This window comes from Silurus meridionalis, chromosome 12, assembly GCF_014805685.1.
Source record: "Silurus meridionalis isolate SWU-2019-XX chromosome 12, ASM1480568v1, whole genome shotgun sequence".
Classification (NCBI taxonomy): domain Eukaryota; kingdom Metazoa; phylum Chordata; class Actinopteri; order Siluriformes; family Siluridae; genus Silurus; species Silurus meridionalis.
In genome coordinates, this window is record NC_060895.1 from 26282101 (window position 1) to 26296017 (window position 13917).

A 13917-nucleotide genomic window follows, 5' to 3' on the forward strand; every position below is an offset into this window, starting at 1 on the left:
CAGCAAATACTCTGATACTCTGTGTGTGTGTGTGTGTGTGTGTGTGTGTGAGAGAGATACACACAGCAGAAGGAACATAATGAGGCCAGAAGTTTGTGGACACCTGATCATCTCTCACACACTAATTCTTTAGTTCAGCTGCAGTGTCTCAGTTTCACATAAACACATCAATAAATCCACTATCAATTCATAAAAAGATTTAATAAACTCTATAATATAAAAAACGCCTGATTACGTCACTCTGAGATCCGTTGCCTGGTGACCGAGCGCATCTATGACGTCATTAAACGGCTCCTATAAAAGTAGTGAAAAAAAGCCGGAAGTTTAGAAAATTGCTTCTCTTCGTGTGAGGTGTTTCTACTAACCCTCCTGAGATCATGAGAGAAGATGAATTTTCTCAGAGAACTCGTTGGAGATGTTCCACTGCGCCCCCTGCTCTTCGTGACCGGAGCTGCAGCCGCCACCGCTGCGATTTACTGGTGTAGTAAAGGAGGACATGGAGAGGAGAGAAGAACGGAGGAGAACACAAGTGCAGGTAGATCTGTCTCTCAGTCCTGCTGGAAGCAGCAGGTGCTACGTTCACTTCTCTTCTCTCAGAAACATGCAAGCAGTAGATTCAGTCTTGCAGCAGGATGATAAGATCTGGAGGAGAGTAGAGCTGGAGAACCTGGAGGACACAGAGGAGACAGTGGGAGGGGACAGGGAGTTTAAACTCCGCACCAAAACATACCATAAACACAATCTGAAATGATTGACACCTGAACACGTGCTTTTTAATCTTCCATAGAAAGTGAGTTGGTGTGTAAGCCCCGCCCATGCCCCGCCCATGCCCCGCCCCTTCTGTTCTTTTGTCACGTGACATAATTCTTGTAACAATAATGTCAAAATTTGGACCAAAAAAAAAAACTGATCTATTGCATTGTGCAGCGTGTTTGTGAGTCACGTGACAAAAGAATGACTCGTTCTGCTGAGTCACTTTAAAGACTCGTTCAAAATGAACAAATCGTGCACGAGCGTCTCCTCAATAAATGTGCTTCTCTCTTCCTGTGCAGTTCCATGCAGAAGTTTAGGTTTCTAAATGTGGAATGAAGGTCAGTGTATCTCAGCCTTCACCCACATTACACATGTAGATCCTGAATAGCAGGAAGGTGTGTTTTCAGGGAATTGTTCTGCTGTAGAGCTTCATCCAGATCCCAAACTCCTGCATGTGTGTGGAGCTCATAGCAGAAATAATTGATGATGATGATGATGATGATGATGATGGTGATGTGTATTTTTGTGCATTCAGGCCCTGTCTGTGACCCGGATGGAGAATCAGCTCTGGTCCAGCCCACAGAGGTTCCTCAGAACCAGGTGATGGTCAGTTAGTTGTGCTCCTTGAACCCTGGAGTTTTCACCGGTAGTCTCGTACTGCAGAAGTAGGAGAGAAATATTTTATTCTCATGAAGATTTAAAATTAAAGAAAATATCTGGAGGAAAAAAGGGTTTGGAAGTTTGGGTTCCAGCAGAAAGATGAAGACAAAAGTTTGGAGTTGAGGTTCATTTAATGCGGTAAAAACGGAGATAAATGTGTATTTTCAGGATTCTGGGATGAAGGAGATGGAGAGGTTTCTGGGGCTGGAAGACAGTGTGAAGAAGCTGGAGGACATTGTGAAGAGGCTGGAGGACGTTGTAAAGAGGCTGGAGGACATTGTGAAGAAGAAGCTCCCATACAGTGTGAAGAAGAAAATGGAGGACAGTGTAAAGAAGATGGAGGACTTTATAAGGGAGTTGGGCGAGATGCTCGTTGTTCTACACAAGGACTGGGAATTGAAAAGCAATGTACGTGAGATACACATCTGATTTATATTACTTCCAAATCATGGGGCAGAAGAGAGTTTCATAAAGTAGTGATGTTTAGTGATGTGTGGTTTAAACTGTTCTATCATGGTGTGGATGGAAAGAGAAATGGTGTAGGGGGATTCTGAAGGAAGAGTACAGTAAGAGTGTAGTGGAGGTGAAGAGAGTTTCTGATAGGGTGATGATCGTGAAGCTGGAAGTTGAAGGGATGATGATAAATGCCATCAGTGTTTATGCTCCACAAGAGAAGATGACAATTCGGTAGAAGCATGAAGATGTTTAAGTGAGATGCAGTGGAGTTTTTAACAAGATTTTAGAAGGTGAGAGGATGCCTCCCCTAATGGGAGAAGCCGAAAGAAGAAGAAGTGATGAGAAGTGGTGAGTGGTGATGAGTGGTAATGCGTTGTGATGCGTAGTGATGTGTGGTGATGCATAGTGATGTGTAGTGATGTGTGGTGATGCGTAGTGATGAGTGGTGATGCGAGTGATGTGTGGTGATGAGTGGTGATGCGTAGTGATGTGTGGTGATGAGTGGTGATGAGTAATGCTTGTAGTGATTAGTAGTGATGAGTGATGAGTAGTGATGTGTGGTGATGGTTAAAGATGCGTAGTGATGTGTGGTGATGAGTAATGATGAGTAATTATGAGTAATTAATGTGTGGAAAGCATAGTGATGGGTGGTAATGAGGGGTTTTGAAAGTGCTGTGTAATGATGAGTAGTAATTAGTACTGATGTATGGTAGTAGTGATGAGTAGTGATTAGTACTGATGTACAGTAGTAGTAATGAGTAGTGATTAGTAGTGATGTATAGTAGTAGTGATGAGTAGTGATGAGTACTGATTAGTACTGATGTATAGTAGTAGTGATGAGTAGTGATGAGTAGTGATGAGTAATGCTTTGTAGTGATGAGTAGTGATGAGTAGTGATGAGTAGTGATGAGTAGTGATGAGTAGTGATGAGTAGTGATGAGTGATGAGTAGTGATGAGTAGTGATGAGTAGTGATGAGTAATGCTTTGTAGTGATTAGTAGTGATGAGTAGTGATGAGTAGTGATTAGTAGTGATTAGTACTGATGTATAGTAGTAGTGATGAGTAGTGATGAGTAGTGATGAGTAATGCTTTGTAGTGATTAGTAGTGATGAGTAGTGATGAGTAGTGATGAGTAGTGATTAGTAGTGATTAGTACTGATGTATAGTAGTAGTGATGAGTAGTGATGAGTAATGCTTTGTAGTGATTAGTAGTGATGAGTAGTGATGAGTAGTGCTGTGAAGTGATGAGTAGTGATTAGTAGTGATGTGCTGCTGCCACATGATTGGTTGATTGCACTGGCATGAATGTGTAGATGTACAGTTGTTCCTAATAATGTGGACAGTAAGTGAATATGTGATATTGTTAAGAATGTGGAGGTGGTTTTAAATGTGTGTAGAAGTAAATAAATCCACCAAACAGTTGTTGGACTTTTAGGCCTTCCAGCCTGAAGCTATGGAGAAAGAAAATAAGTCTGAGGAGGTCATTTCTAATCTGGAGAAGGAGAAAACCAGCCTGAGTGATGAGGTGAAGACACTACAAAACACTGTTCAGGAGATGAAAAACCAGCTGTGTAAATCTAATGGAGCTTGTGACAAGCTACAGGAGGTAACTGATAAAACCATTTAAAAGTTTTTTTAAAAATCCTCATAGAGGACTCTCCATACATCTTCATGTCCTGCATGATTATTAGAGCTAGATGGAAGTGACCTCTGTTTCAGGAGCTGGAGAATCAGAAAGAGGCTCACAGTAACCTCCAGTTCGAGTATGATCAGCTGAAGATGACTATGACTAGTAATGAGGAGCTACAGAAGGTCAGATTTTCTTCTCACAAAACCATGACACTGTGTGTGTGTGTGTGTGTGTGTGTGTGTGTGTGTGTGTATGTGTGTGTGTGTGTTAATTTACTCGCTTACTAAACCTTTTTCATGAGTGAGGATTTTTGTTTATTTTTATGCAAGTATTTGCATAAATTCAGAATTACGTAAAGTCTTCACTAATGGTGACATCATCGTAATGGTTATTATTATTAGTTAATAGTTTATTAGCTATTATTAGCTATTAGTTGTTGAACAATCAGGTCTCTCTGGATGAAGCTGAACAGATCATTTTGCAGCTGGAGAAGGAGAAGGCCATCCTCAGTAGTGAAGTGAAGGCACTACAAGACACCGTGCAGGAGAAGGGGAACCTGCTGTTTGAGATTAATAGAGATTGTGACAAGCTACAAGAGGTAACTGATAAAACCATTTAGCTGAAGTGTTTGCATTTGTGGAGATCTTTGCTGGAACTTTACTACATTTTAAAGTCAATATTGAACTTTTTACTCGACTACATTTACATGTTCTGATCGGCGCTCGGTGCATCTACTGATCACCAACATACAGTTCAGCATCAGTTCAACATCAAGCAGAACATTTAGAGAGGAATAAATGATGAAGAAACTCCAGACTCGAACTCACCACCACACACGTGACCTCATTTACACGTTTTATTAAAGAAGGTTTTGTGTTGATGATCATTATAATAGAAATCAATCAGTGTTTGAGTCTTTAATATCATTCTATTAATAGATCAGTGTGCTGAGAGTCACATTCGAGTCTTTACACAGAAACTGAGGTGATTAAGTGAAGAATCTTGTGATAAAAATGATCACAGGAACATTAGAGTTATAATAAATCACTACTTTGGAGACTGAAGTTCATTTGAAGGCAAAAACTTTTGTACTTTTACTGCAGTCATATTTTACCTGCTGGATTTCTATTTTTACTACATGCTTTATGTTCTTCGTCCAGCTCTGCTGTTTGGGGGTCTTTATTTTTTCTCCACAATATTATAAGTTATTATCTTAAGTGTTAAATATCTGAATGTCTGTAGAAGTGAATAAATCCAATAATCCTCCGTTGTTAAACCATCAGATCTCTGATGCTCAGTTTGAGGAGAAGGTAAAGAAGGCTGAGGAGACCATCGCTCAGCTGGAGAGTAAGAAGTTCAACCTGACTGATTCACTGAAGACACTACGAGACACTGGGCAGGAGATGAGAAACCAGCTGTGTGGGACTAATGGAGATTGGGACAAGCTACAAGAGGTAACTGATAAAACCATTTAGATGTTTTTTAGAAATCATCAGAGAACTTTCCATCTTCATGTCCTGCATGATTATTAGAGCTAGATGGAAGTGACCTCTGTTTCAGGAGCTGGAGAATCAGAAAGAGGCTCACAGTAACCTCCAGTTCGAGTATGATCAGCTGAAGATGACTATGACTAGTAATGAGGAGCTACAGAAGGTCAGATTTTCTTCTCATGAAACCATGACTGTGTGTGTGTGTGTGTGTGTGTGTGTGTGTGTGTGTGTGTGTTTTGTTTTTTTTTTTTGCTTACTAAACCATTGTCATGAGTGAGGAATTTTGAAGTATTTGAATTTGTATAGAGGTACATAAAGTGAAGAGCCATTAGTTGTTGAACATTCAGGTCTCTCTGGATGAAGCTGAGGAGAAACTTAAGAAGGCTGAGGAGTTCATTTCTCAGCTGGAGAAGGAGAAGAACAGTCTGAGTAATGAGGTGAAGACACTACGAGACACCGTGCAGGAGATGGGGAACCTGCGGTGTGAGATTAACAGACAGTGTGGTGAGATAAAGAAGGTAAATAGAATAAAGTCCACATTCAGCAGCTCCTTCAGAAATGATATGAGATCTTCTTATCTTGGTGTTTGGTTGCCTCATCCAGGATAAAATGTTGACAGGTTCTGAGCAAATGGAAGTGATCCATTGTAGATGTGACTCTGTTCCTCACTAGGGTTTTAACCTTGTCTACTCCATGGCTGTGTTTTAGGAGTTTGAGGGTGAGCAGGACCTCTACAGCAGACGAACAAAGATGATCAATGAGATGAAGGAGACTTTAATGGAGAAAGAAGCGTCACAGCAGGTATTTTTTATTATTAACAGTGGCAAGTGTGTGTGTGTGTGGGGGGTATGTGGGTGTTGTGTATGTGTGTGGGGGTTGTGTGTGTGTGTGTGTGTGTGTGTGTGTGTGTGTGTGGGGGGTTATGGGTTAGGGTTAGTGGTGGGGGTTGTGTGTGTGTGTTTGTGTTTGTGTGGGGAGGGGGTTGGGTGTGTGGGTGCGTATGTGGGTGTGGGTTTGGTGTGTGTGTATGGGTGTGTGGTTTTGTATGTGGAGGGTTTTGTGTGTGTGTGTGTCTCTGGGTGTGTGTAGGTTTTGTGGGGGAGGGTTGTGTATGTGGCTGTTGTGTGGGTTCCTGTGTGTGTGGTGGGGGTTTGTGTGTGTATGGGTGTGTATGTGTGGGTTTCTGTGTGTGTGGCGGGGGTTTTTGTGTGTATGTGTGGGTGTGTCTGTGTGTAGAACAATTGTTTGGTCTTCACCAATTTTAACATCTAAACATAAGAACCTGAGGAGATGATTACAGACCGAAATCTTTTGTGTTTTTGATTTCATTATTTTCCCAAAAACATGTTCAAAAAGCAGGCGTGAATAAATAAATAATATGTAGAAGCACTTTCAAGAACAATAATTTGACGTGTACGTGTGTGTCACATGGTTTTGGAGAACCTTTGACCTGCTCATCTTTGTTAAGTTGTTTAGGGAGTGTAAATTAATGATGTATTTTCAGGTCTTTCTGGCCGTTAATGAGGAAAAACACCAGATGGCTGCGGAGACCATTGTTGAGTTGGAGTGTGAGAAGGTCCACCTGAGCATCGAGGTGAAGTCCCTTTGGGAATCAGTGCAGGAGATGGGGAACCTGCTGTGTGAGACTAACAGAGATTATAAGAAGCTGACTGAGGTAAGTCCTGAAGTTTCAAGTGGTTTAGTTTGTAACCTAAAGAAAGTTCCACTGGGTCTTTCCATCACTGGAGTTTTAACCTCTTCTTCTCCATGGCTGTATTTTAGGATTTCGAAAGTGCGCGAGAGGCTCACACCATGCTTCAGGTTGAGTACGATGAGTTCAAGACAAATGTGCTGCATAAGGAGGAGTTTCTGAAGGTCAGCTTTTGTATATTTTTATACATATATTATATTAGGGGTGTATTATGATGATGATGATGATGATGATTATTATTATTATTATTATTATTATTATTATTATTATTATTAATAACATTTGTGAAAATCAACATTTGGAAAGTTTTAAAACAATTTTAAATAAAATGTCTAATTTTAATAAATTATAATATAATATAATTTTTATAATATAAAATTAAATACATGGAAAAATTTAATTAAATAGTTTAAATTTGTTAGACCCCATTTGTGTAATACAGATGTGTATGTAAGTGTGTTTTATATTTAATATTTAATTTTCTAAAGATCTGATCTACTTAACTGTTCTGCTGATTTCAGCAGAATTTAAATGTCTTCCCTCCTTCCTTCATTCACTCACTCACTCCCTCGACATGTGGAATTGTCAGGATTTTTCTTCCTTTGTGTGAAATTCTTGAAGCTGAACATAAAACGCAAGAATCCACTTCCTGGTTAGCGGCTAATGCTAGCGCTATGGATTCTTCAGCGTTTTCATGCGTGCACTAAACACACTTGCGGTCCACCACTTGGATTAAAACTCTGTTCCGCATGTAAAAAGGGATTGCATTCGGTGCATGTGTATATGAATACGTGTACCATTACACCCCTAATATAAATGTGTGTGTGTGTCTGTGTGTGGGTTCACATTTTGGGAAGGTTTTGTCGCTTCCCACAAAACATTTGAATCTATTTTCTTAAAGCTGATAATCCTCAGTTGTTGAATGTTCAGGCCTCTGTGGATGAAGCTGTGGAGAAACAGAAGGCTGCTGAGGAGATTATTGCTCATCTGGAGAGTGTGAAGGTTGACCTGAGTAATGAGGTGCTAAGGATGCAAGACTCACTGGAGGACATGGGGAAACTGCTGTTTGAGAGTAACAGGGATTTTGCTGATCTAACAGAGGTACATGAAACATTTCCATTCAGCAGTTCCTTTAGAGCAGTGCTTCTCAAACTGGGAGTCGCAGTCCTCTGGGGGGCCACCAGGTGGCGCTACGGGGGCCGCAAAGAAATTCTAGAATCTAGAATTTTAGATCAGAAAGTTATTTGAAAAAATGATTTAATCTGTAGGTCAGGATTGTAAACTTGTGTAAACTATTATGAGTAAAAAACGTTTCAGTCCGTTGATGTGCTGGTGTAGTTTATAAGATGTAAAAAATTCAACATGAAAGAAAAATAAACACAAACAGAGTTGATGTTCCGCCATTGTGCAAATTCATTCGTTTTGGGTACAATTTAAAATGTTTAAATAAAATTGTAAGTATGAGAATGTTTTGTGTCAGGATTCACCCTACACAAGGGGGCTTCCTGCTTTGAGAACCACTGCTTTAGAGATTATTGGAGAACTTTTCCATCTTCATGTTCTGCACGATTAGTTGAACTGAAATGAAAAGTGTGTTTGAAGGAGATACATTTTTAAACCACTTCTGCTCTGTGTCTGTTTCAGGATTTGGTGAAGGAGCGAGAGGCTTACTGCATCCTCCAGAGCGACTACGATGATCTGAAGAATTTACAGAAGGTAACATTTATTTCTCATTAAACTCTGTGTGTGTGTGTGTGTGTGTGTGTGTATGTGTGTGTGTGTATACAGTGGTGTGAAAGTGTTTGCCCCCCTTCCTGATTTCTTAGTTTTGTGCACGTTTTCACACTTCAATGTTTCTGATCATGAATCTAATCTAAATATTAGTAAAAGAGAACACACCTGAACACAACATGCAGTTTTTAAACAAAGGTTTTTATTATTGAGGGAAAACTAAATCCAAAACTACATGGCTCTGTGTAAAAAAGTGTTTGCCCCCTAACCCTAATAACTGGTTGGGCCGCCTTCAGCAGCAACAACTGCAATCAAGCGTTTGTGAAAACTTGCACTGAGTCTGTTTCAGTGCTGTGGAGGAATTTTGGTCCCTCATCTCTGCAGATTTGTTGTGATTCAGCCACATTGGAGGGTTTTCCAGCAAGAAACCCACTTTTAAGGTCGTGCCACAACATCTCAGTAGGATTCAGCTCAGTTTTTCTTCAGCCATTCAGAGGTGGACTTGCTGGTGTGTTTTGGATCAGAACCCAAGTTCGCTCCAGCTTGAGGTCAGGAACAGATGGCTGGAGATTCTCCTTCAGGATTTTTTGGTAAACAGCAGAATTCATGGTTACATTTATACACAGCAAGTCTTCCAGGTCCTGAAGCAGCAGAACAGCCATCACACTACCACCACCATATTTCACTGTTGGTATGATTTTCTTTTTCTGAAATGCGCTGTTACTTTTACACCAGACGTAATGGAACCCACACCTTCCGAAAAGTTCACTTTTGTCTCGTCAGTCCACAGAGTATTTTCCCAAAAGTCTTGGGGATCATCAAGATGTTTTCTGGCAAAACTGAGACAAGCCTTTATGTTCTTTTTGCTCAGCAGTGTTTTTTTTTTTTTGTCTTGGAACTTTGCCATGGGAAGGTTCTCGACTGTTCCATCTTTTTGTGATTTGTGAATAATGGCTCTCAATGTGGTTCTTCTGAATTTCTTTGGACCTGGGCATGACGTCTAGATTTTGAGGATCTTTTGTCTACTTCACTTTGTCAGGCAGGTCCTATTTTAGAGATTTCTTGATTGTGAACAGGTGTGGCAGTAATCAGGCCTGGGTGTGGCGAGAGAAATTCAACTCGGGTGTGATAAACCACAGTTGAACACTTTTTCACACAGAGCCATGTAGTTTTGGATTTAGTTTTCCCTCAATAATAAAAAGCTTCATTTAAAAACTGCATGTTGTGTTCACTTGTGTTCTCTTTTACTAATATTTAAATTAGTTTAATGATCAGAAACATTAAAGTGTGACAAACATGCACAAAACTAAGAAATCAGGAAACACTTTTACACCACTGTATGCGCGTGTGTGTGTGTGTGTGTGTGTGTGTGTGTGTGTATCTATATGTGTTTGTGTATGTGTGTGTGTGTGTAGAAGTGTGTACAGATCATTAGACTGGGTTGTTGGATTTTCAGATCTCCTTGGCTGAATCTGAGGAGGTGAAGAGGCTGAGAAACACACTGGAGGAGGTTGGGAACCTGTTGGCTGATTCTAACATTGATTGTGACGAGCTGAAGCTGGTAAGTGTTACAACACTTATCATGTGAACATTCATCATCATGTGAACATTCATCACTGGAGTTGAATCTGTTCTGCTCTGTGGCTGGGTTTCAGGAGCTGGAGAGGGAGCAAAAGGCTCACTTCATTATCCAGTCTGAGTACGATGAGCTGAAGAAAACTCTGTTGCACTACGAGGAACTTCTAAAGGTCAGACGCATTTCTTCTCCTTAAAGTACACCAGCTATGTGAATAATGTTTGAGGTCTGCACAGATTTTACACTGATCTTACTTTCATATTTATAATCATCAAGAATAGATTTTTATTAGGAGACCTGAAGGGCTCAGGGCATGTGGCAGACCTGTATTTTGTGTGTGTGTGTGTGTGTGTGTGTGTGTGTGTGTGTATAAGTGTAAAAGTATCTGAATGTGTGTAGAAGTTCATAAAGCCAGCATGCATCCATTGTTGAACTCTCAGGTCTATGAGGATAAATGTGAGGAGAAGAACCAGGAGGTCATTGCTCAGCTGGTGAATAAGAATGTCAACCTGTCTGAGCAGGTGGAAATATTACAAGGCACAGTGGAGGATTATGAGAACATGTACATTAGGAATAACAAGGAATGTTTCATGCTACTAGAGGTAAGAGGAAAAAAATACACTTCCGGCCAACAGTTCCTTTAGAAATAATCTGAGATCTTCATGTCCTGTATGATTAGTGGAAGTGAACCATTGTAGATATGAACATCATGTGACCTGTTGTGCTCCGTGACTGTGTTTCAGGATTTTAGAAAAAAGCAAGTGGATCACCATAAGCTCCAGTTTGAGCACAATGAGATGATGAAGACTTCCATCCACAATAAGGAGGCACTAATAAATGTAAGCATTACAACCCTGACTGATATTTCAACTGTGTGTGTGTGTGTGTGTGTGTGTGTGTGTGTGTGTGTGTGTCAGTCACATTCATCACTTGAGTTTAACACTTTTTTCCTCCATGCGCGTGTTTCAGGAGTTTGAGAGCATGCAGGATGCTCACTATGTTCTCCAAGCCCAGCATAAAGAACTGATCAAGACTATATTGCACAACGAGGAGCTACTGCAGGTACATCTTTTAAAGCATGCTACTGTGGACTGTGTGTGTGTGTGTGTGTGTGTGTGTGTGTGTGTGTATATACAGTGTGTGTGTGTTATACAGTGTGTGTGTTATACAGTGTGTGTGTATATACAGTGTGTGTGTATATACAGTGTGTGTGTGTATATACAGTGTGTGTATATACAGTGTGTGTGTGTATATACAGTGTGTGTGCGTGTATACAGTGTGTGTGTGTGTGTATACAGTGTGTGTGTATACAGTGTGTGTGTATACAGTGTGTGTATACAGTGTGTGTATACAGTATGAGTGTGTATACAGTGTGTGTGTGTGTGTGTGTGTGTGTGTACAGTATGTGTGTGTATATACAGTGTGTGTGTATATACAGTGTGTGTGTGTGTGTGTGTGTGTATATACAGTGTGTAATATATATACGTGTGTGTGTATACAGTATGTTTGTGTATGTACAGTATGTGTGTGTATACAGTGTGTGTGTGTGTGTGTGTGTGTGTGTGTATATATACAGTGTGTGTGTGTGTGTGTGTGTGTGTGTGTATATATATATATATATATATATATCTCTTCTTCTTCTTCTTTCGGCTGCTCCCATTAGGGGTCGCCACAGCAGATCATCCGTCTCCATACCCCACTGTTCTCTACATCAGCCTCTTTCACACCAACTACCTGCATGTCTTCCCTCACCACATCCATAAACCTCCTCCTTGGCCTTCCTCTTTTCCTCCTTCCTGGTGGCTCCATCTTCAACATTCTTCTACCAATATAATTCATGTCCCTTCTCTGCACATGTCCAAACCATCTCAATCTCACCTCCCTTACCTTGTCTCCAAAACGTCCTACATGCTCTGTCCCTCTAATAAACTCATTTCTAATCTTGTCCATCCTCGTCACTCCCAACGAAAACCTTAACATCTTCAGCTCTGCTACCTCCAGCTCTGCCTCCTGCCTTTTACTCAATGCCACTGTCTCTAATCCATACAACATCTCAGGTCTCACCACAGTCCTATAAACTTTCCCTTTCATTCTTGCAGATACTCTTCTATCACAAATCACTCCTGTCACTCTTCTCCACCCACTCCACCCTGCCTGCACTCTTTTCTTTACTTCTCTAACACACTCTCCATTACTTTGCACTGTTGACCCCAGGTACCTGAACTCCTCCACCTTCTCCACCTCTTCTCCCTGCAACCGCATCACTCCACTGCCCTCCCTCTCATTCACACACATGTACTCTGTCTTACTCCTACTGACTTTCATTCCCCTTCTCTCCAGCGCATATCTCCACCTCTCCAGGCTCTTCTCAACCTGCTCTCTACTCTCACCACAAATCACAATATCATCTGCAAACATCATAGTCAGGAGACTCCTGTCTGACCTCGTCCGTCAACCTGTCCATCACCACTGCAAACAGGAAAGGGCTCAGGGCCGATCCTTGATGCAGTCAACCTTCACTCTGAACCAGTCTGTCGTACCTACTGCACACTTCACTGCCGTCACACTGTCCTCATACATGTCCTGCACCACCCTCACATACTTCTCTGACACACCTGACTTCCTCATACAATACCACAACTCCTCTCTTGGCACTCTGTCGACGCTTTCTAAATCCACAAATACACAATGCAATTCCTTCTGTCCTTCTCTATACTTCTCCATCAACATCCTCAAAGCAAATAAGGCATCTGTGGTGCTCTTCCTCGGCATGAAACCATACTGTTGCTCACAGATGGTCACCTCTTCTCTCAGCCTGGCTTCCACTACTCTTTCCCATAACTTCATGGTGTGACTGATCAACTTAATTCCCCTGTAGTTACTGCAGGTCTGCACATCTCCTTATGCTTAAAGATCGGTACCAGCACACCTTCTCCATTCCTCAGGCATCCTCTCCCTTCCAGAATCCTGTTAAACAATCTGGTTAAAAACTCCACTGCCATCTCTCCTAAACATCTCCACGCCTACCGGTATGTCATCTGGTCCAACCGACTTTCCATTCTTCATCCTCTTAATCGCTGCTCTCACTTCCTCCTTACTAATCCTATCTACATCCTGCTTCACCAACTCCATCATCCAACCTTCTCTCTGTGATTTTCCTCATTCATCAGCTGCTCAAAATACTCCCTCCACCTTCTCAACACACTCTCCTCACTAGTCAACACATTTCCTCTCCATCCTTTATTGCTCTAACTTGCAGTACATCCTTCCCAGCTCGGTCCCTCTGCCTGGCCAATCGGTATAAATCCTTTTCTCCTTCCTTAGTGTCCAACCTCTTATACAGCTCCTCATATGCCTTTTCCTTGGCTTTCGCCACATCCCTTTTACCTGCTGCCGCATCTCCTTGTACTCCTGCCTACTTTTCTCATCACTCTGTCGATCCCACTTCTGTTTTGCCAACCTCTTTCCCTAATGCTCTCCTGCACTTCCTCATTCCACCACCACGTCTCCTTGTCTTGCTTTCTATTTCCAGATGTCACACCAAGTACTTTTCTAGCTGCCTCCCTCATCACTCCTGCAGTAGTTCCCCAATCATCCGCACCTCTTCACCACCACCGAGCCCCTGTCTGACCTCTTCCTGAACCTCACACTACACTCTTCCTCCTTCAGTTTCCACCATCTTATTCTTCTTTCAATCCTTACATTCCTCCTCTTCTTCTTCGCCTCCAAAACCATCCTACAGACCACCATCCGATGCTGTCTAGCTACACTGTCCCCGCCAACACCTTACAGTCTCCAATCTCCTTCAGGTTGCATCTCCTGCATAGCACATAGTCCACCTGTGTGCACCTTCCTCCACTCTTATACGCCACCCTATGATCCTCCTTCTTCTTAAAATACGTGTTCACC

At 41.6% G+C, this 13917-nt stretch overlaps 1 protein-coding gene across 3 annotated transcripts in view; it reads left to right on the top strand.

The window, feature by feature from the left end:
• Positions 1 to 229: 229 nt before the first annotated feature.
• The window catches only part of LOC124394128 (paramyosin-like), a 23984-nt gene continuing 10296 nt past the window's right edge, over positions 230 to 13917 (top strand). The window contains exons 1-19 of one of the 3 annotated variants that reach the window (XM_046862216.1): positions 230 to 535; positions 1289 to 1353; positions 1582 to 1821; positions 3306 to 3476; positions 3590 to 3682; positions 3949 to 4098; positions 4784 to 4954; positions 5061 to 5153; positions 5338 to 5508; positions 5699 to 5791; positions 6495 to 6665; positions 6773 to 6865; positions 7632 to 7802; positions 8346 to 8417; positions 9889 to 9993; positions 10088 to 10180; positions 10449 to 10610; positions 10752 to 10847; positions 10978 to 11070. In XM_046862216.1, coding sequence (XP_046718172.1) covers positions 388 to 535; positions 1289 to 1353; positions 1582 to 1821; positions 3306 to 3476; positions 3590 to 3682; positions 3949 to 4098; positions 4784 to 4954; positions 5061 to 5153; positions 5338 to 5508; positions 5699 to 5791; positions 6495 to 6665; positions 6773 to 6865; positions 7632 to 7802; positions 8346 to 8417; positions 9889 to 9993; positions 10088 to 10180; positions 10449 to 10610; positions 10752 to 10847; positions 10978 to 11070 — 2451 coding nt within the window. In that variant the 5' untranslated portion in view covers positions 230 to 387. Of the gene's footprint in view, positions 536 to 979; positions 1092 to 1288; positions 1354 to 1581; positions 1822 to 3305; positions 3477 to 3589; positions 3683 to 3948; positions 4099 to 4783; positions 4955 to 5060; positions 5154 to 5337; positions 5509 to 5698; positions 5792 to 6494; positions 6666 to 6772; positions 6866 to 7631; positions 7803 to 8345; positions 8418 to 9888; positions 9994 to 10087; positions 10181 to 10448; positions 10611 to 10751; positions 10848 to 10977; positions 11071 to 13917 lie in introns of those variants that run through there. The other 2 variants (XM_046862217.1, XM_046862219.1) reach the window with 2 other exon arrangements.